This window comes from Colossoma macropomum, unplaced genomic scaffold (assembly GCF_904425465.1).
Source record: "Colossoma macropomum unplaced genomic scaffold, Colossoma_macropomum, whole genome shotgun sequence".
NCBI classification, from domain to species: Eukaryota; Metazoa; Chordata; class Actinopteri; order Characiformes; family Serrasalmidae; genus Colossoma; species Colossoma macropomum.
In genome coordinates, this window is record NW_023494796.1 from 215,493 (window position 1) to 238,514 (window position 23,022).

General features: G+C 40.6%; 1 protein-coding gene across 1 annotated transcript; it reads left to right on the forward strand.

Annotated features, from left to right (window-relative positions):
- The first annotated feature begins 417 nt into the window (after window positions 1–417).
- LOC118817115 (deleted in malignant brain tumors 1 protein-like) lies at window positions 418–22,935 on the forward strand. Its single transcript, XM_036583820.1, has 16 exons — window positions 418–651; window positions 2,273–2,584; window positions 2,749–3,054; window positions 5,393–5,689; window positions 9,122–9,427; window positions 10,598–10,888; window positions 12,084–12,422; window positions 14,510–14,605; window positions 15,623–15,934; window positions 16,070–16,375; window positions 17,496–17,792; window positions 19,255–19,560; window positions 19,637–19,927; window positions 20,621–21,004; window positions 21,240–21,359; window positions 21,835–22,935. The coding sequence occupies exons 1-16, from the start codon at window positions 609–611 to the stop codon at window positions 21,891–21,893; spliced, it is 4,065 nt and encodes a 1,354-aa protein (XP_036439713.1). The 5' UTR covers window positions 418–608; the 3' UTR covers window positions 21,894–22,935.
- Window positions 22,936–23,022: the final 87 nt, after the last annotated feature.

Sequence of the window (23,022 nt, forward strand, 5' to 3'; positions counted from 1 at the left end):
TTGAAGAGTGTTACTACAGTTGCACAGCTGTAATTAGCTATTTGGTTACATTCCTAGCAGTAATGTTAGCTATCTGCATTTATCAGCTGGTAAAACAAAAAGACAAAAAAGAATATTTCAAAACAGCACAACCCCAAAAATCCACCCAAAAGCAGTTAGTTTCTCCCATCTTCAAGGTACATAATTAGTGGAGGCTTTTTCTAGTATTTGAAAACTGAGTATTTCACTCTAAAGAATATTGTGGAACCAACTCAGGATGCAAGTCAGCATGCTTACAGCAGATAAAGTGATTTAACGTTACATGTAATGTAAAGTTACATTTTTCATTTTGGCCACAGTGCCCCTTTAAGTTACAAGGCATGAGAGGCCTTGCTATGTGGTTGCAGAGATAAATCGTCTCTTTGCATTCCAGCTCATTTGAGTTATAGATTTTGGCTGTGCAGGTGGTTCTCCTACACAGTGACCCACACACTGGACTGAACCTGCGTACATGACTCTAGTGATGTTCTCCTGTTGCACAAGAGGAGATTACATAATACCCTTTCTGAAATACTGAAGAACTGCATATAGAAGGACAGACGGCAGGCTCTGGACAACAGTGGACAACCATGTTAACTGCTGTGATACTGATGATCATCTGCTCCACTGCAGGTAGGACAGGAGCTGGGGGGACAGGGTTTAACTTAAACGAGGTGTCTATACATAAAGATAACATAAAAGAAGTAAGAGTTGAAATGAAATAGCATTTCTGCTGTGGTTTTTCAGGAACTAAAAGAGCTTTGAATACATCTCTATATATCATTAATAACATATTTCACACAATACTGGCAGGATTGTGAATAAGAACTAGAGGCCATTGATCTAACCACTTCATGTCTACCTATTTTGGAATTCACTGTTACCTTTGTTGGTTGCTAACTGTTAACTTTTGACTTTAACTTTTTTTAAGAGTTTTGTTGCATCAGTATGAATTTTGGCAAATCACAGTTGGTAAGGGACCATGTTTTAAAACCAAGGCACGTTTATTTACATACTATGAGCAAACCAAGCATGAAAAAACATGAAGACAAAGCACTTAGGAGTGAAAAACAATGGATCATTGGATTAACTTTGTAAAATATTAAAAATTGTGAACTTAAAGTAACCTTCCTGTCATGCTGGAGTCCTTCCAATATGTATTCTTGCTTTGTGTCTCTGGGTGAAAGTTTCTTGCGCCCTCACGTCAGAGAGCAGGGGAGGGTATATCTTTATCTAGTGCAGTGCCAGGGCTGAGTGTGCACATATTATTGCTATAGCGTAGCAACTTAGTGTTTCAAACGTTGTATTGTGTTTTTAATGTTAATTCAGCCTTTTGTCTTATGTTTCATATTACTACTCTCCCCCTGTTAAGGTGATTTGGGCTTTCAAAATAACTCTCGAACACCGCTGAGGGACGCGAGTGACGGCGGGAGGAGAAGAACCGCGAGTGAGATGGGGGGGGTGGAGCGCGAGTTCCGGGACCCGCTTCCTGGGTGCCGCCTCCAGTCCCTACAGTGAGGTCACTTTAATTTGCCTTACATCCAACCTGGGTGGCTGACGTCCTCCTCCCGCCCTCACTTGCATCCGTCAGCAGTATTCGGGATTCGGGCCTTCGTGCCGGATCTCGTGGCAGTCATCGGGGCCCGGGGGATGGGAGCATGGCACACCTACCTATACATTTCATGTCATCATTTTCTGATAGGGTGATTAAGGTTGTCCAAATAACTTAAATATAGTTTTAATGCTGGAGGCATGATTAAGTGGTTTATGCTATCAAAAATATTCTACCTACAGTTGTATGTACTGAGCTCTTGTAGGACATTTTGACAAGGTAGGACAATTTGACAGTACACCAGATCTTCCTAAGAGGCAACATAAGTGGCTGCTTAGAGCCACCAGGGTCCCCCTAACAACTAGTTTGAATGGCTCTATGGCTCTATTTTTGCTTTGAACATCATAAACATCAGTTGGGTAACCAGTGTCTTAAAGTCTAGTGGGTGAAGAAAATCTACTCTTCAGATGTAAATATTTAGCCAGAAAAAATGTAAAAATGATTTATGGGCCTGATTGAGGGATAAACTGTAAATATGCGACAACGAGCTGCATGAAGCTGTTTCGGCCGGTAGTTTGAGACCACTGCTCTGGATGGTGTTTTCAACAACTACTTGTAGTGACAATGCATCTGTTTAATGACTTCAGTACAGTTCATATCAGAAGTTGGTGACTGAACTTCCTCTGTCTCCTCTTCATTCAGAGATGTCTGAGGTCAGAATGGTGGACGGCGATGGTCGCTGCTCTGGGATACCTCAAGTCCTTCATGAAGGACAATGGAGGAAACTGAGCAATGGCCACATTGAATACAGTACTATTGGGTTGCTGTGTAGAGAGCTTAACTGTGGAGACGTAGTCAGTGCTACATTTGGAAGTGATTTCAGAGGCAAGCATGGTGACCAATCTCTAATTGACCTGTATTGTGATGGCAGCGAGTCTCTTTCAGAGTGCAAAAAGTACCGCTCATCCATCCAACCTGATTATCTCAACATCAGCATTACTGTCAGCTGCTCAGGTGAGAGTTTATCAGGCTCAGATTTGGACTGATGTTCCAGTGTGACCACATTATGAGACTTGCTATGATATATTAAAATAAAAACAATGTATTTTACCCTCACTTTTTGCTTTTTATTTTACCCTCACTTTTTGCTATTTTATTTATTTGCTCTGTCCTCTCAGACTCTGTGAGGCTCGTGGATGGGGCTGGACGCTGCTCTGGGAGAGTGGAGGTGAAGTCCCATCAGTCCTGGAGCTCAGTATGTGAGTCTGACTTTGACCAACAGGATGCAGAGGTAGTCTGTAGGGAGCTGGACTGTGGGACTCCACTAATTCTACAGGGGGCGCTCTTAGGAGAAGGGAAACACCCATTTGGGACCAAAGAGTTCCAGTGTAAAGGCTCAGAGAACCGTCTCCTTACCTGTAGCACCTCAGACAGAGAGGAGCACACCTGCACACCTGGCAAAGCTGTGAGTCTCACCTGTTCAGGTAAGGATTGATCTATCTATTCTCCATCCATAAATGCTTTCTTTTATAGCTGCTGTTGCTAGGTTGGATAGGTGTTAGAAAAAGTCTAATTCAACCTAATGATAAACTGCAGGACACAAATCAAAAATACATAAATGGAGATTGTGTGATAGGTCACAGTGTACTGGGTGTAGTTTTTGGTCATGCTATTGAGGACAAACATCTGATTGACAGGCTAAGAAGACGACATCAGCTGTTGTAGCTAGCTAAATCATAACCACTAGATATTGGAGCACTGCTAAAGTTACTGAAAGGAATTTGCCAACATTTACACTGGTAAAGTCAAGCTGCTCAGTGGCAGCGCTTCGGAGAGAAAAACAGAAATGAAGTGGATAAAGTACATGCCCATGTATTGTCGCTGTAAATGCCCATTGCACTCAAAATGAGCTTAGACCTTCTCTATGGCCAAAATGAATGAGGTTTTCAGGGTCCTGTGTACTTTGTTCTCCTGAATATCACTGGATTATGAGGTCATCAGAGCCGTATTACTAATATTGCTAATCCTACTGTGCATCAATTCTTGTTCTGATGAGTTGTGCTACCTTATCGAAATCACATTTGGGTCTCCTTATCAAAAAGTACCATCAGCATTAAAACTACTAAGCTGAAGTCAGCTTCTTATTCGTCAGCTTCTTGTTAGAGTTTTCCTGTTCCACCTTAATTGTCTTTTTTTTAATGGTTAACTTCTCTTGGATGGCTTGTTATGATTATACAGATCCATATGTATGTAAAAAAAAATAAATTACCGTAGCACATAGTTCACATATTTCCACTGAAAACAGACTTTCTCAGTACATGTGAAAAAAAGTGATTTGTGGAGCATTTACTGGCCGCTTGGTTTTGTACAAATAAACTTGAACCTTTGAACTTGAACTTGAAAGGATTTTGCAGTTTTGTTGGCCTATTTGTTTTTGCTGTTCTGTCTGTTTAAACAGTGAGGGCTGTGTTCCATAATGGTCAAAGGTAAAAAGGACAGTGTTTAGAAACCGGGAGGCCAGGGGGCGCTAACTACTTGTGTAACGGTGCATATTCCTATTCAACTTTCACACAGACCAACTGCAACTCAAGGTCTAAGCTCAATTTCTCTATGGCCAAAATGAATGGGGTTTCTATCACACCCTGTGATAAACAAATATATTCAGACCCGATACATTTTGTACTGTGTACATTGTTCTTCCGAATATCACTGGATCCCATGAATTATGAGGTTGTTAGAGTCATATTAGTAATATTGCTAGGGCTACTGTGCATCAATTCTTGTTCTGACAAGTTGTGCTACCTTATCGAAATCGCATTTAAGTAGATACATAAAACTCTAGGTCGGATATTTTGATAGCCTAAATCTCCTGATCAAAAAGTACTATCAGCATTAAAACTACTAGGCTGAAGTCAGCTTCTTATTTGTCAGCTTCTTGTTGGAGTTTTCCCATTCCACCTTAAATGGTGCAGCAGTTGTGATTGAAGAATCTCTGGAAGAACGAAATGCACAGCATGTGCAATGAACATATACAATACAATAAAGCTTGCAAATATATTGAGCGAGAGTATAATGTATTCTCTGTTAAAAAGTCTTGAACACAGGGACACGAGAAGGTGTTTTAAGTTGGGGGTACTAAAATTTTAAGCAACGTATATGTGATGTGACCGATGACATCAAGCCAAATAATTTGTCTTTTTTTCCATTTTATTTAATTAATTCATTTATTTATGCAAATTTACATCAAACAAAACATGTCATACTGTGCTATAATGAGAAAAGATATACATATGACTGACACATCCAACCGCTGGTGTACAGTTTCTCTCTCTGCTCTCTTATTCTGGACAAACTCAGCGACCAATTGGATTATTGATTTGTGGCATGATGTCACGCCCATAGTCTCATGCTGAGACTAAGACTGAGACTGGGAAGGCATACTGACCAGGAGATATAACAATTGATAAAGTTTTATTATTACGTTAGATTATTATTTTAAGTTAAAAAACAATATGAGGCTACTTTGGGGCTCAGAACTGTAACTCTGGATAGATTTTCCTCTTTGAACCTCAGATGGGTCTTTACTTCGCTCAAATTATTATAAAATTCAGAACGTTTTGTAAGAAGTACTTATTATTTTTAAGAGTTGCAATCCTGAAATCAGGGGGTGCTGCAGACCTGTCAGCACCCCCACACCCATATCTTGAGATCTCAATTATTCAAATTACTGTCCAAGAAACTGTAAATATGTCTGATTTTAGGAGCTTTTCTTCTGGGAAAGGTATTGCTAATACAGTGATGGGCTTTCTGCGCTCTCTCCAGGACCTGATGATGTGAGACTGGTGGACGGGAGCAGTCGCTGTGCTGGGACACTGGAGATGTTTCGTAGTGGAGAGTGGAGGGGAGTGACTGCAGACAGATGGTCCATGAAGGAGGCTGCTGTGGTGTGCAGACAGCTGGACTGTGGTTCTGCTGTTAAATCTACAATGAGTGTCCCTGGAGGAGACGAGACCAGATGGGGTTTTCATATCGCCTGTAAAGGATCTGAGTCTGCAGTGAAAGAATGCACAATTTTGTACAGCTCGAAGATCAGATATCCTGTAGGAGTCGTCTGTTCAGGTATTTCAACTAATAACAAATGAGGTTTGAGAAACATTTGCAAGGTATAGTGGGAACCACAGCACTTAAAGACTTACACAACATAAACTATGTATAAATGAACAGAATGAAAAACACTTTGCTTTTAAATCAACAAAATCAAGAACTATCACTATTCTCTGAGGCCGTGGGTACAACCACCTCTTGGGCTAAGAAGTGTCATTATTCAAATACACTACATTCTCACACGCTTTAGGCTATCAACATACATACACATACACCTACAACAGTGTAAATGATATGAATCCACTCACTTTAGGTAATGCTAAATTAGATAATTAGGTAATTGAAATAATTTCACAAGTGTTTTTTTACTTGCAAAATTATTAAGTCCAGAGAAGCCCTAAGGTAGGTTTAATTTTCTGGATTGTTTTCTGGAGATAACAAGTTAATTATCCTGTGAAGTCCAGAGAGGCCATGACGTGTTGCTATAATTTTCTGGATTGTTATCTTGAGACAAGTTAATCATTTTATGATCTCAAGATAACAACTTTGTTATCTTGAGATAACAATGAGTTAATTATCCTGTGATCTCAGAATAAAGTTATCGTGAAATAACAAGTAAATTATTTTGTGATCTCAAGATAAAGTTGTCTTCCCAAAGCATGATCTCACTACCATTCAACATAATCCTTCAGCTAGCGCAGAGAATATCGCACCATAGAAATGGCAAGCAAACCTCCACCTTTAGGGTTTCTGGCTTTTGTTGTACACCAACAGAAGGGGCTTCTGCTTCACTCCTCATGGTCCTCTTTATAGTCCAGTGGGAAATGGCTCCAGTCTGGAATTTGTGTTCTGACTTGATCAGCATGTCTCTTCATTCTCTGTCTGTTCCACAACTTCACTCTATAAGAAAGAGGTAGAAGACTCGAATCACTGCCTCCATGTGTCCACTTTTTTACCAGTCTGAAATTCCAAATGAAAACAGCATCTCCAGAAGTCTGAAGCTTCTGAATGTCTCATGATCTACTCACTACATTAGTCATTTCTGCTGGATTTTGGACTTAAGATCTTGTTAAGTACATAAAATCTTGACTTCAGCTTTCTGGACATCAGCATTTTCATCTGTGAAGGTTTTGTGATAAGTTCTGTCCTCCAATTTGTGTGATAGCTCTGTACAATTAGGCATTACAGAATAAGATGAGAATAAGAGTTTCACACTACAAAGAGACACTAGACAAGGATGTTCACTGTCTCCATCTTTATTCTCAATTTTTATAGAACCACTAACAGCAGCAATCAGACAAAATAGACACATCAAAGGTATAATTACACAAAACACACAACATAAGATCAGCCTCTATGCAGATGATACATTCTTATACCTACAGGATCCATGTAACTCTCTATAAGAGACAATAGCACTTATGAATACATTCTCCAAAATATCTAGCTATTCAATCAACTGGAACAAATCTATAATTCTGCCAATCTACAAAGGTGGTCGTAATGGTGTACCCCAAACCCTATTCCCTGTCTTCACCATTGGCAACATTAAATACCTAGGCATCATTATATCCTCCGAACTGTCAGAGCTGTTTACTCTTAATTTCAAACCACTGATAAAAACCACAGAAGAAGATCTGCAACGTTGGATGATGCACTTACCTATTTCATTACTTGGTAGAATAGCAACTATAAAAATGTCCATCCTCCCAAAAATAAATGACCTATTTACAATGATCCCCTGTCCAACCACCCACTAGCTGGTTCAAGTCACTAGATTCTGCAATAACTACATTTTATTGGAAAAATAAAAACCCAATAATTAAACTACACTACAAAAAAAGCAAAGAACTAAGACTCGAAGCACCAAATTTTTATATATATTATCTGGCAAGCCAACCGCAATACATATATATCTGGACACATCCTGAACAAAAATATCATTCATGGTTAGAAATAGAGCAGGAAATCTGTAAGGAAATATCTGTATCAGACCTTCCATTTATCAATCACACAATAAAACAGCATACATGTTTCCGCAATGCTGTCATATCCACAACTCTGAGGGCCTGGTGGAAAATGCTCGACATTACCAATTGCACCTTAGCACCATGTAAACACACTCCAATTTGGCATAATCCCAGTTTCCTGCTTAACAACTCACCATTAAACTTCACCGCATGAAAACAAAAAGGGATCACGCATCTACATTATGTTTTCAAGGATAACACCTTTATCTCATTTGAAGATTTGGTCCAGACATTCAATATCGGGAAAAATCAATACTTACAATATTTTCAACTCAAATCTGTATTGAAGTCTAAAATAAATATTACAAATAACCATCTTCACCCACCCAAACTAATTGAAGACATTAATAAAACAAAAACTAATAAGAAATTGCTTTCAAAATTCTATAAACTTCTCGCTAATTTGGATAATATTGTTGTACTTCCAAGTTTAAAATGGGAAAAAGATCTCAGAATCTCTCCTGGGGTTGACTTCTGGACCCGACTCTGTAAAACCACTTTTACAATGACAACTAGTAGTCATTGTGATCTCCAGCTGATTCATTAGAAAGTAATTCACAGATCACATATCACACAACATAAATTGTATAAAATGGGACAAATGGGCGCAGACATACGCTCCTACTGCACTTTAGACACTCCTGATACCTATTTTAATGCTCTATGGACATGCCCACATATACAACAATTCTGGCACTTTGTCATCGACTTTATATACCTCACTCTGGAGTGTAGCATTCCATTATCCCCTCTGCGTTGTATGCTGGGTGACTACACCATTTTGAACCCCCACAACAATTATACCACCGCCATACTCATTACCCTTCACTATAGCCGAGGAAATTATCCTTAAACACTGGAAGACCAGGAACTCCATAAACATTACACAATGGAAAAAACTACTTTTAACGCATATATCACTGGAGAGATAAAATGCTATAGAAATGAATCAAATGGCAATATTCAACACTTCATGGGAACCATTTATTAAAAATATCTACCCGTTAGCACTGTAATCCACCCACCACTGTCTAAGCCTGTTAATCAATCCCCTCATTTCAGTAAACACTTAAATACTTGCAGTAGTTAGTTCACATATACATCAAGTACACATATCAACACACACCAGCTTATATACACACACACATATACACATGCACAAATATGACATGAATATGAAATATTACATTTTGTTAATCCGTTTCTTACATTGAAAACATTCCATAATATTCCATACATATGTCTTTCTTGGAACAACTTTGCTTGAAAAAAAGATTTTAATCTGCAAGTTGAAGAATCATAATCTATGTTTGGTTGATACAGTATTGTCATTTCTGATAGTGGAGAGATATCAAGTTATCCTTTCCTTATATTCCATGCTTTATTACAAACTCTGCATTTCCCTGCATTCTTTCAGACTCTGTGAGGCTAGCAGATGGAGCTGGACTCTGCTCTGGAAGAGTTGAGGTGAAGCCCCATCAGTCCTGGACCTCAGTATGTGAGGCTGACTTTAACCAGCAGGATGCAGAGGTAGTCTGTAGGGAGCTGGGCTGTGGGGCTCCACTAACTCTACAGGGGGCGCTCTTTGGAGAAGGGAAACATCAATTTGGGACCAAAGAGTTCCAGTGCAAAGGCACAGAGAAGAGTCTCCTTACCTGTAGCACCTCAGAGCGTCAGGAGCAGAACTGCACACCTGGCAAAGCTGTGGGTCTCACCTGTTCAGGTAGGAATTATACAACCCTATTTCCAAAAAAATTGGGATGCTGTAAAAATGTAAATAAAAACAAAATGCAATGATGTGCAAATCATTTAAACGCTATATTTCATTGAAAATGCTTCAAAGACAACATATCAAATGTTGAAAAATATTTGAATGTGAATTTGATGCCACTCTAAAATGCAAAGAAGAAATCATACATAAACAGGATCCAGAAATGCTGCCACCTTCTCTGGGCCTGAGCTCATTTGAAATGGACTGAGGAGAAGTGGAAAAGTGTCCTGTGGTCCGATAAATCAACATTTGAATTTCTTTTTGGAAATCATGGACACTGTGTCCTCCGGGCTAAAGACCACTCAACTTGTTATCAGTGCACAGTTCAAAAGCCAGTATTCATGATGGTATAGGGGTGCATTAGTGCACATGGCATTGGTGACGATGTGCTCATCTGTGAAGCCACCATTAATGCTGAACAATATATACATGTTTTGGCAACATATGCTGCCATCCAGACGACGTCTTTTTCAGGGAAGACCTTGATTATTTCAGTAAGACAATGCCAAACCACATTCTGCATGTATTACAACAGCATTGCTTCATATTAAAAGAGTCTGGGAGCTAAACTGACCTGCCTGCTGTCCAGACCTGTCACCACTGAAAACATTTGGCACATTATAAAATGAAAAATTCAACAAAGGAGACCCTGAACTGTTGAGCAGCTGAAATCCTATATCAAACAAGAATGGAAAACATTTCACTTTCAAAACTAAAGCATTCAGTCTTCTCAGTTCTGAAACACTTACAGACAGTTGTTAAAATAAAAAAGGTGATGAAACAGTGGTAAACATGCACCCATCCCAACTTTTTGGAACATGTTGCTGCCATCAAATTCAAAATGGGCGTTTTTTTTTTTTAAACAATAACATTTCTCAGTTTCAATTTGTTGTCAATTTGTTGTTGAAGCATTTTCAATGAAATATTGCATTTAAGTGATTTGTACATCATTGCATTTTTGTTTTTATTTACATTTTTCACAGCATCCCAACTTTTTTGGAAATGGGGTTGTACATGACTCTGACTCAGAAAGCATGTTTTTAAAAGACTCTTGTAAAAATGTCTGGATTCATAAGCACAGATGATTAATACAGCAAGTGATGTTTTTACACTCGTTTTCAGAACCTGATGAAATGAGACTGGTGGAAGGGAGCAGCCGCTGTGCTGGGACAGTGGAGATATTTTATAATGGACAGTGGAGAAAAGTAGGAGCCGAGGTCTGGAACATAAATACGGCTGCTATGGTGTGCAGACAGCTAGACTGTGGCTCTGCTGTAGCAGCTACAAAGATAAAATCTGATGGAGATGTACCTGAAGTGGGTGTTCTGATTTCCTGTAGTATGCTAAAAATGAAGAAATGCCATCCTATGAGAATTCGGCGTATTGAATACCATGCTGGAGTGATCTGTTCAGGTAATTCAACAAATGAAAAATGTAGTTAGTAGGTAGATTATTTTTTTGAGCAGTGTCTTGTGGTAGAATGTGGTTGGAACTAAATCAGTTGTCCTGAAAGCTCTCTATGTAGAATTGCACAACTGAAATGCACTGTTTCTCCCTGCAGTCTTCCTCCACAGGGCCTAAAGTGCACTATATGAGACATAGCAATCAATTGAGGTGTGGACTCGAGTCATATGACTTGGACTCGAGTCCGACTCGAGTCACAAATTTGATGACTTTAGACTCAACTCGAGAAAATCGAGAAAGACTTGGGACTCGACTTTGACTTCAAAACCAGTGACTCGGACTCTGACTTGGACTTGAACGTCATAACTCGGAAAGACTCGAGACCCAAAGTGGAAGAATTGTGGAGAGTGTCTGACTGCAGATGGGATTCTAGACTTTGAAAACACCACAAAGACACATACACAATATGGACAAAAGTATTGGGACGCCTACACGTTACGCCTACAGGGGCTTTTATTACATCTCATTCTAAATCCATAGGCATTAATATGGAGTTGGTCCCCATTTTGCAGCTTTAACAGCTTCCACTCTTCTGTGTTTATGGGAATTTGTGCCCATTCATCCAGAAGAGCATTTGTGAGGTCAGACACTGATGTTGGATGAGAGGGCCTGGCTCACAGTCTCCATTCCAGTTCAACCCAAAGGTGTTGGATGGGGTTGAGGTCAGGGCTCTGTGAGGGCCAGTCAAGCTCTTCCACACCAAACTCAACCAGTCAGGCCCTTATGGAGCTGCTTTGTGCACTGGGTCTCAGTCATGCTGGGACAGAAATGGTTCTTCCCCAAACTGTTCCCACAAAGTTGGAAGTGCAGAAATGTCCAAAATGTCTTGGTGCTGAAGCATTAAGATTTCCCTTCACTGGAACTAAGGGTTCTAGACCAACCCCTGAAAAACAACCCCATATCATCATCCCTCCTCCACCAAACTTTACAGCTGGCACAGTGCAGTCAGGCAGGTAATGTTCTCCTGGCATTCGCCAAACCCAGACTCGTCCATCAGACTGACAGATAGAGAACTGTGATTCATCACTTCACAGAATACGTTTTCACTGCTCCGGAGTCCAGTGGCAGTGTGCTTTACACCACTGCCCCAACACTCAATTTGGAACTGGTTAGCCCACCATCTCCGTTTCCACTCCCATGAGAGAGTCTAGGAGCCTCCAGGGGCCAGAGGTCTTCAAAGGCCACAGCTTCACCATCACCTGCTCCACTCAGCCGCAGTACCCAGGAGGATCCTTCCACCTTACACTGCCCTGGACCAGTAGAAATGACTCCCAGGCAGCTGTCAGTCACTCAGCCTCCTTCCTCTTTCCTGCTGCCGATGATTCCCACCAGGGGATCTACAGCTGTGTCTATGAGAATCAAGTGAGCTTTCAGAATGATGAGTTTCAAGAGGAGAGTCAGAAGTATTCTAATCGCTGGTCTCCTGGGCCTTTCATCCACAATTTCTCCTCTGAGAGTGAGCCTCTCTCCCTCATCGTCACAGGTAATTTGCTATTACAATTGTAGCTTTATGTCATGTTCACATGGGTCTTTGTTTAGTTGAGATGTTTTCCTGTTTCAGATTCAGATGGGGCAGCTGGAGTCTAGTCAGAGGACACAGAGAAGAACTTCCAGCAGCCCAATGCTGATGAGCAGTAGAGAGTGCCTGCAGAAGAGCTTGGATTAAGAGGAAGGCTTTTTAGGAAAAATGAATTGTAATGTAGAAATCTCTGCTGTCGGAACGAAAACTTGTATCTCCAAAATGGAAACTTTACAGGAGAAGCAAATAACATGCTTTACTTATAATGTAAGTCAATGGAACCAGATTTTTTGTCCAAGTAAGTTTGGGTTGTTTCTTTTGGTCCATTCATCAGGAAATTTACACACAATATAAAGAGCAACAGCCATTTTCAAAATATGTCAAAAACTGAAAAATGACAAAAATGGAATTATGAGGTTTTGTTCCAACAGCAGCGAAATGATTCTACCCAAATACTCAATGTGTATTTGAAGAAAATTATACAGACTTTTACTATTCATTAACATGGATCTAAATAAATCTAGATTTTTATCAGCACATTGAAATCTAGTTTGGTTAATGTTACGACTTCCATATACATTTTTAAGTGCACACATTTACACAGATGAGCCAAAATATTATGATCACCTGCCTAATATGCTGTTGGTTTGCCGCGTGCCACCAAAACAGCCTTTGCCTGCCGAGGTATGGACTCTACGAAACCTTTGAAGGTGCCGCAGGGTATCTGTAACCAAGATGCTAGGAGCAGATTCTTTAAGTCCTGTAAGTTGTGAGGTGGAACTGCCGAGGATTGGACTTCAGATGTTTGATCGAATTGAGATCTGGGGAACTTGTAGGCCTGCGCAACACCTAGAACCCTTCATCATGTTCCTCAAACCCTATCCAGCCCTATCCGCAGTGCCTGGGGAACAGTTGGGGGTTAGGTGTCTTGCTCAAGGGCACTTTAGTCACGTGCTGTCGGCTCAGGGGATCGAACCGTTTCCTAACCACCAGCCTCCGACTGCCCCAATGTACCCGGCCATCCATGTGATGTAAAAGGAAACAGAACTCATTAGAACAGGTAATATTTTTACCCTTTTCACCAGAAAATACGATCCAAACTGAGAAAAGTATTTAGATAGCCACATACATTGCTAACTTTAGCTTTCAGCTTCTTGTCCTTCTCATTTAGTGATTTCTGTCTGTAGAGAGTTACTACAGGCTGTGCTATTCGGCTTCCTAGCAGCCAAGCTTATATCGGTCTGCTGGCTAAGGTCGGCGTCCTGTTGACCTGCTGGCCACTACTTGTCCACCCTTGGACGACCGAGTTGGCATATAAGGTCTAACTAGTTTTCAGTTTCCTTAAACAGATCTTTAATGCTCAAAGCCTTTTATTTTGGAAAATAAACTAAGACAAATATTACAAACAACTGAGAGAAAAAAATGATCTAATTGAAAATGTTATTGCTGACACCGTGCTAGATTAAAATTATTTACTAAATTCATTTACAAAGGAAAATAAAAGAAAGAAATGAAGGACTGAAAAAAGTGGACTGTGAGTGGAAAATGAGTGATGAAAAGTGGCATTTTGTCTAATAGTCTGCTTAACTACCAGTGAGCCACCAGGATAATGCTGAGCAAAATGCCAGTGGACCACCAGCTTTGTAATCAGTGGGCAAACAGTGGTCCACTGTATTCTAGCTACTGGGGCACCTTCAAGATACCTCATCAGTAGAAGTTGTTCCTAGCATGTAAAACCGAATATTGCACTCTAGACACTACGGTGGAACCAATGTAGGATGCAAGTAAGCTTGTTTACAACAGGCATATTAATAGTTGCATTTTTCAGTTTGGCCAGAGTGCCTCTGTAAGCGATAGGGCATGAGAGGCTTTGCTAAACGCAGTCTTTTCTTTTAAATGACTTTCTTTTGAGAGTTCTAGTTTTTGGCTAATAGTTCTCTTATAAAGTGATCTACACATTGGCCTCTGTGAAGGTGTTTGCATGACTCTCTAGTGATGTTCTGCTGTTGCGCAAGAAGAGATCAGATAATACCTTATCTGAAACACTGAAGCATTGCATGCAGAAGGACTGCAGATTGCAGGTCCTGGACGACAGTGGACAGCCATGCTAACTGCTGCGATACTGATGATCATCTGCTCCACTGCAGGTAGGACTCAGAGCTGGGTGGACTGGGTTTAACATAGAAGAGGCACTTGCAGTGTTTTAGAATGTCAGGTAGGATTAAAGAAGTAAGAGTCTAAATTGACTGACTTTGAGCTGCTGTGCTTCTGTTGTGTTTTTTCAGGAACTAAAAGAGCTTTGAATAAATCTACACTGTTAACAATGTTTTTCACACAATTCTCTGAAGATTGTGAATAAGACCTATAGGCCCTGGATCTATCCACATCATGTCAACCTCCTTTTGTGATTTAGAATCTAGTTCGGTGATACATTCATTGGTTGCTAACTGTTCACCTTTGACTTGTTTTTTAAGAGTGTTTTAGTTATATAGCACATTTCATATACAAAGGCAAGTCAATGTGCTTTACATAATACAAGCAAACCAAACATGAAAAGAAAAATGAAGACAAACTGCTTAAGAGTAGAAAACAACAGATTAACATTATAAAATGTGAAAAATTGTTAATTTAAAGTGAACTTCCTGTCACGCTGCAGTTCTTGCTTCATGTCTCTGAGCGGAAGTTTCCTGTGTCCTCACGAGAGAGCAGGAGAGGGTATATTATCATGCTGGTTATAAGATTCTCTATTGCAGTGCCATTTCACAGCTGCTGAGGGCCCCTGTGGCCACCAGTTTCCCCCAACAACTTGTTTAAATGGCTCTATGGCTCTATTTTTGCTTTAAACATCATAATCATCAGCATAAGCTGATTTTCTAGAGCTTTGGCACAACAGTGTCTGGTGGGTAAAGCAAATCTGCTCTTCAGATTTAAATATTTAACCACAGAAAATGGAAAAATGATTTGTGGGCCTGATTTAAGGGTGAATTGTAAATATGTGACGAGCTGCATGAAGCTGTTTCGGCCGGTAGTTTGAGACCACTGCTCTGGATGGTGTTGTCTACAGCTACTCATAACGGCAAAGCATTTGTTTTAAGGATTAATTCTTTGGTACAGTTCATATCAGAAGTTGGTGACTGAACTTCCTCTGTCTCCTCTTCATTCAGAGATGTCTGAGGTGAGAATGGTGGACGGTGATGGTCGCTGCTCTGGGATACCTGAAGTCCTTCATGAAGGACAATGGAGGAAACTGAGCAATGGCTACATTGAACACAGTACTACTGGGTTGCTATGTAGAGAGCTTAACTGTGGAGACGTAGTCAGAGCTACATTTGGAAGTGATTTTAGAGAAAAGCGTGGCAGCCAATCTCTAATTGACCTGTATTGTGATGGCAGCGAGTCTCTTTCAGAGTGCAAAAAGTACCCCTCATCCATCCAACCTGATTATCTCAACATCAGCATTACTGTCAGCTGCTCAGGTGAGAGTTTATCAGGCTCAGATTTGGACTGATGTTCCAGTGTGACCACATTATGAGACTTGCTATGATATATTAAAATAAAAACAATGTATTTTAACCTCACTTTTTGCTCTCTATTGCCCTGTGTCCTCTCAGACTCTGTGAGGCTTGTAGACGGAGATGGACGCTGCTCTGGGAGAGTGGAGGTAAAGGCCCATCAGTCCTGGACCTCAGTGTGTGAGTCTGACTTTGACCAGCAGGATGCAGAGGTAGTCTGTAGAGAGCTGGACTGTGCGACTCCACTAACTCTACAGGGGGCGCTCTTTGGAGAAGGAGAACATCCATTTGGGACCAAACAGTTTCAGTGTAAAGGCTCAGAGAACCGTCTCCTCACTTGTAGCACCTCAGACAGAGAAGAGAACACCTGCACACCAGGCAAAGCTGTGAGTCTCACCTGTTCAGGTAAGAGTTGATCTATCCATTCTCCACCCATGAATGCTTCCTTTGATAGCTGCTGTTGCTGGGTTGAAACACAAATTAAAAAACTATATTTATTATTGTGTTATTCCTTTCAAAAAAAGGATTTTGTTTGTATGTGAAAGGTCACACTGCACTGGATGTTTTTGGGTCGTGCAATTGAGGATAAACATCTGATTGATAGGCTGGGAAAAATAGTTGACATTAGCTGTTGTAGTGAGCCAAATCATAGCCTGTTTTCACTCTCCAGCGCTGCAACTGAGTAGTTTTAATTTACCAGTGAAAAATGTTGGCAAATTTCTTATAATAACCTAAGCGATGCTTCAACACATAGTAGTTTAGGCCCAAGATTCTCAACCCTGGTCCTGGAGGCCCAGTACCTGTTATTGTTCATAATAACTACACAAGTAGGAGTAAAAGTAGGCATCGTCATAAAAACCTGAGTTAGAAAATACCTGCTGAAAAGACTGGTCAAATAGTAATTTTTACATTCAACAAGCAACGCCTGCGCCTTGTTGTAGAAGAGCTAGAGCAGGCACATTGTTGAAAATAAGGTATTGGATCATTTTCAGTACCCATGAACCTCTAAACTTCAGATATGAATGTTTTTAAGGGAGCTCAAGTTTCTTTCGGGAGAGCTAAGCTCTTCTTGGTTTCCAGTACTTCAACGTTACTATTGGTTTTGGTATCTTGTGAAGGAAACACGAGGCTGGGTTTGATCTGCAGAAGCGTCCGCTGACTCCATTTTCACAACCCAAAGCCCAACTGTTGTCCTGCAAAATGTGTCCTGCAAAATGTGACAATATGATTTGACAGAGTTGTGGGGTTTGACCTTTGGGCAACAAAGGTACCAGACAGGATGAGGGATGAAGAATCTCTGGAATAATGATTTCCTTTTCCCTTACAAATATTGAGTAGGATTTTACAGTATTCTCTATTAAATACAACCTCACAATGTTGCTATGAAAGAACGCAGTTGATACAATGGTAACTTATTTAAAATACTGTCCAAGAGACTGTAGTTGTAAATATTTCTGATTTTAGGAGCTTTTCCTCTGGGAATCTTATATCTAATACACTGATGGACTTTCTCCACTCTTTTCAGGACCTGATGATGTGAGACTGGTGGACGGGAGCAGTCGCTGTGCTGGGACACTGGAGATATTTCATAGTGGAGAGTGGAGGGGAGTGACTGCAGACAGATGGTCCATGAAGGAGGCTGCTGTGATGTGCAGACAGCTGGACTGTGGTTCTGCTGTTAAATCTACAATGAGTGTCCCTGGAGGAGGCGAGACCGGATGGGGTTTTCATATCGCCTGTAAAGGATCTGAGTCTGCAGTGAAAGAATGCACAATTTTGTACAGCTCGAAGATCAGATATCCTGTTGGAGTCGTTTGTTCAGGTAATTCAACAAATAAAAATTAGGTCTGAGTAACATTTTGGGAGCCAAAGCAATTATCTTAGCAATTAACATAGACAGCAAAAACTGTGTGTAAATAAACAGAATGATAAACACTTTGCTTTTAAACCTGGAATGAAATCAAGAAGTAGCACTATCCTCTGAGGCTTGGCTTCTTTGTTTTCTATTAAAATGAACACTTTGGGTACAGCCACCTAATGGGCTAAGAAAGGTACCCAGTGTCATTATTCAAATACATTACATTCAATCACCTAATGGGCTAAGAAAGGTACCCAGTGTCATTATTCAAATACATTACATTCAATCACTCACTATCAGGTTTTTTTCCTAAGGGAAAGGCACACCTGTACCATTTCATAACCTATTTCTTGTTTTTATAAAGAGAATAATAAATTTAAAGCTTTAAGATAAGACAGGATGGATGGCAGGGATGTCCAGTCTTATCCACAAAGTGCCAGTGTGGCTGCAGGTTTTCACTCTAAACAAAGTAGGACCGAAATTAAATATGGTTTAATTATGTTTGCTAACTAAAGGTACCCTTGAGGATACCATCCCACTGAGTTTAGTACCCTTTTTCCTCAGAGTGTAGGGAGTTCATGGTGGACTACCTGACTCCGGTGATCCAACAAAATCCTTCAGCTAGTTTAGAAAATGTTACACCATAGAAGCGGTAAGCAAACTTCCAGCCTCAGGCTCTATGTCTCTTACAGTACACCAGCAGACGGGTGTTTTGTTTGAGAATGCTCAACAAGTCCTAGTAGGGGAAATTCCTAGGCTCTTCCTGACACTCTTCCCAGGCTTCTACACAGGCCTGTGGATACTGACTCCACTCTGATGTTCCTGTTCTGACTTGATCGTTATGTCTCTTCATCCTCTGTCTGTTCTCCACATTCACTGTATAGGAAAGAGGACTTCACCTCCTGGATGTAGCTACCAAGTTATGATCTACTCTCAGTTTCAGTTGTTTCTGGTGGATTGTGGACTCAAGAAATTACTTGAGCATGTAAAATCCTGCATTTCTGCCTGCAAAAGTGTCGTCATTGCCTGTAGGGTGATGTGATAGGTGAACAGGAACCTTTAGACTCTTGTTTCAGCAGTTCCTCCTTGCATTTTTCTTATCACATACTTGAGACATCACAAGAGGTCAGCTCTTTTTCTGTGGAGTAACAGACCAATTATTTTTGCTGAAACAACAAGCCTTTTTTCTTCCGTTTTCTTCCCAGCAGGCATGTCTACTTTAAACATTAATGGTTGTACTTACGGGTGGCCATCTTAAAAACTGCACTTGGAAAAAGCTTGTTTAAGTTAAAGAACCATCGTTTTTTTTACAGTGTACTAAAAGATGATACAGGATTGTCAGCTTTGATAGTGGAGAGATATCAAATACCTCTTTCATTATATTCCATGCGTATCACTCACTCTACATTGCTCTGTGTTCTTTTAGACTCTGTGAGACTTGTGGATGGGACTGGACGCTGCTCTGGGAGAGTGGAGGTGAAGTCCAACCAGTCCTGGACCACAGTATGTGAGGCTGACTTTGACTGGCAGGATGCAGAGGTAGTCTGTAGGGAGCTGAGCTGTGGGACTCCACAAAAGCTACAGGAACCTCTGCTTGGAGAAGGGAAACATCCATTTGGAACCAAAGAGTTCCAATGTAAAGGGACAGAGAACCGTCTCCCTACCTGTAGCACCTCAGACAGAAAGAAGCAGAACTACACACCTGGCAAAGCTGTGTGTCTCACCTGTTCAGGTAGGAATCACACACAACTTTCAATCAGAATGCATGTTTTAAGTCTGAATACATGAGCATTGACGTTTTTTTCCAGAACCTGATGGAATGAGACTGGTGGATGGGAACAGTCGCTGTGCTGGGACAGTGGAGATGTTTTATAATGGACAGTGGAGAAAAGTGGCAGCAGATGTCTGGGAAATAGAAATGGCTGCTGCGGTTTGCAGACAGCTAGACTGTGGCTCTGCTCTGGCAGCTACAAAGTCAAAGTCTGGTAGAGATAAACCTGAAGTGGGTGTCCTGATTTCCTGCAGTAGGACAAAAACAATCAAATGCCGTCCTATAAGAATCCGGCAGATCGACTATCTTGCTGGAGTGATCTGTTCAGGTAATTCAAGAAATGAAAAAGTAGGTTTTTCAGCAGTGCCTTATGGAAGAGTGTGGCTGGACCTAAAGCACCTGTCTTGAAAGCTAGAATGTAAGGTCAACAAAGACACAGAAAACATGAAACCTGGGAACAGCAAAAGTTGGTTGTAACTATTTGCTAGATCTTGACAAGACCACAACAGTACATTCTACTATATTTCCTATGAAGCCTTTACATTCAAATACTCTGTAGATGGAAACATGGAGGATTTGCCATCTTACCTATTTGATAAACACATGACTAACTTTAGCTCGGTTGCTAGCCTGACCTGTTTTCCTGACATTTTCAGCCATTGCCAAACACAGTGAGCAAATCTCAAATCTTTAATCAGTGATGTAAAAGTAAGTTGCACCCTCCATTGACCACTGAATCCATTGACCAAGATGAGAGGATAAAGGTCAGTGACAAGCCAGAAACTTGCCAGAGACTTGATTCTGAAGCTCCTTCTTGTGATTACAATGATTGAGATGTTTATGAGCAATCTTTAATTCAATAACTCCAATGTTTAGTAGCATATGAAACTGGCAATTCCTGGAACTACAGATACATACACTGATAACATCACCACCAGACTCAGGTGCAAACAGTTTTTGACCAAATTTTCTTATTATCTTATTAAAATCTTTTTGGCTCACCTTTTGTGCTTGTTCACAGAGTTCCTGGCACATCCCACCATCTCTGTTTCTACTCCCATAAGAGAGTCTAGGAGCCTCCAGGGGCCAGAGGTGTTCAGGGGCTACAGCTTCACCATCACCTGCTCCACTCAGCCGCAGTACCCAGGAGGCTCCTTCCACCTCACACTGCCCTGGAACAACAGAAGTGACTCCCAGGCAGCTGTCAGTCACTCAGCCTCCTTCCTCTTTCCTGCTGCCGATGATTCCCACCAGGGGAACTACAGCTGTGTCTATGAGAATCAAGTGAGCTTTCAGAATGATGAGTTTCAAGAGGAGAGTCAGAAGTATTCTAATAGCTGGTCTCCTGGGCCTTTCATCCACAATTTCTCCTCTGAGAGTGAGCCTCTTCCCCTCATCATCACAGGTGATCTACTATTAAAATTGTAGATTTATGTCTATTTCACTTGTTTTTTTTTCTTTTGAATGGAGATTTTTTTCTCTGTTGCAGATTTAGATACTTAGCCGGTATCACGCTCTGTAAAGCTTTAACCTCAGGCATACTGCACTGCTGTTGCTTTGCCTTGTATTCTGTCATCACATAGTCAAGCAGAACCTTGTTTAATTTTATGTTTGTTTGTAAATGTGTGTTTGTGGTTTAGATTTTTCATGGACTCCATTCATCACCAGAATGCTGCTCGTTCCATTTCTGATGCTGATAACCTGCTCCTTCATCTTTCTCATCTTCAAGAAGTGTGGACATTTCTTCATTAGAGATGCAGGTGAGGGTCTACATTACCAGGACAGAACAACTTCAGCAATGCACTGGTCATTAATTCAGTGATCAGCTTAGATGAAAGTTTGCAACTCATTACCGAATCGTTTGCTTTGGTTGGATCAAGAATGTTAAGCGAATAACATGCTAACTTGTGATTTCTGATCTTATATCTCATACTGCTATCTGTAAAAATGGAGGACAGTATGGACAAAATTCAGGCAACACCTTTTTCATTCATAGAGATTACTGTCATACAATTTCAGAAACCACATAATCAAGTCTATTAGAGACTACATTAGCTGCATTAGCTGTGTAGCTCCACTGCAAAAGTAAAGAACCAAACTTCAGACACCAAACATGTCTTAGTCATTTACTACAATTAAGATAAAGGTGAGAATTTGTGTGTTTAAGATTTTTCACTAAACTGTCACACTGTTAAGGATTTTCTGTTCATCACTGTGGTGCATTGGTGTCTACAGGCAAGGAAAGGGCAGCAGCTGCAGTCCCAAAACAGAGCATCCAGCTGGTCTCCCTGTAGCTCAGAGCTGAAAAGAAGCAGAATGAAGCTGCCCAGAGACTTGGAACAGGAGGAAGAGGATGGGCCGGATTGGAATTAGGTTCATAGTGAGTGTGATGTGTTAAAAAGAAAGAATCTGCCTCTTTTTATCCCTAAAATGCCAGATAATTTGTGTTTAATACTAAAGCCCAACTGATATATCTGTTGGCTGGTAATACCAGCTGGTATTAGCAACCCGTGTTTTTTCTGTAAAGGCAAAAATTTCAGTGATAATTAGTAACTTTTTTTGATCACATGATCACTGGCATACAAAGTTGCACTCTGATTATTATAAAGCGAAACCTTAGACAGTTAAGCCACTTCTGTTTGGGTTTTCAAGCTTCTTAATGGCTTGTTCTTGAAATCTGTAATTGTGTCTGACGTGTTTCTATTTTACCTTCAACTGTGCTGAGGATTATTGTCTTTTTTAATGAATTGGTTCTTCTCATAAAATGTCCAAAATAGTGAGCTTTAGTTTGGTTATCTGGACTTCGAGTAAACTGTGAGGCTTGATTTGCTCAAGAATCCATTCGTCTTCTTGCTGTTCTGTACTGTTTCTGCAAATGTTGCAAAAATTCTGTCCATTATGTGACAGCAAAAATATATCTATATTCCCCCATTCCTGGGTGGGAGAAGTCCCATGGAATCTATTTTCAGGTCAGCCCAGGGGCCCTCCAGCATCTGTCTTGGCAGTTCTTCTTTCCTTTTACGATTGCTGCAGTGTAACTATTCTCTGTTCCTATTGCAGTTCTTACACAGATGGCGAATGTGGCCACATATGTAACATAAAACTGCCAGATTTCTGGTGTTCAGAATTCTGCGCCTGCAATAGCGCCTTTTGGATTTCTGCCTCTGCAGCTATTAGTTCCTTATCTCCCCGAAGATTAGAGATTGGAGGGTTAGGGTTTGGTATACTCCTCTGCTCAGAGCAAAGAGGAGAGCATGGAGAAGAAAGGAAATGGTCAACCTGTTAACATCTTTGTAAAAAGTTATCATCAATAAAGATATGAAGCCACCTCTCAAACATGCAGCATTTGTCAGTTTATTTCAAGTAACTCAACCTAAAGGATTTATCATTTGGTGAGCCAGTCAGAAGTTTAATTGGAAGCAA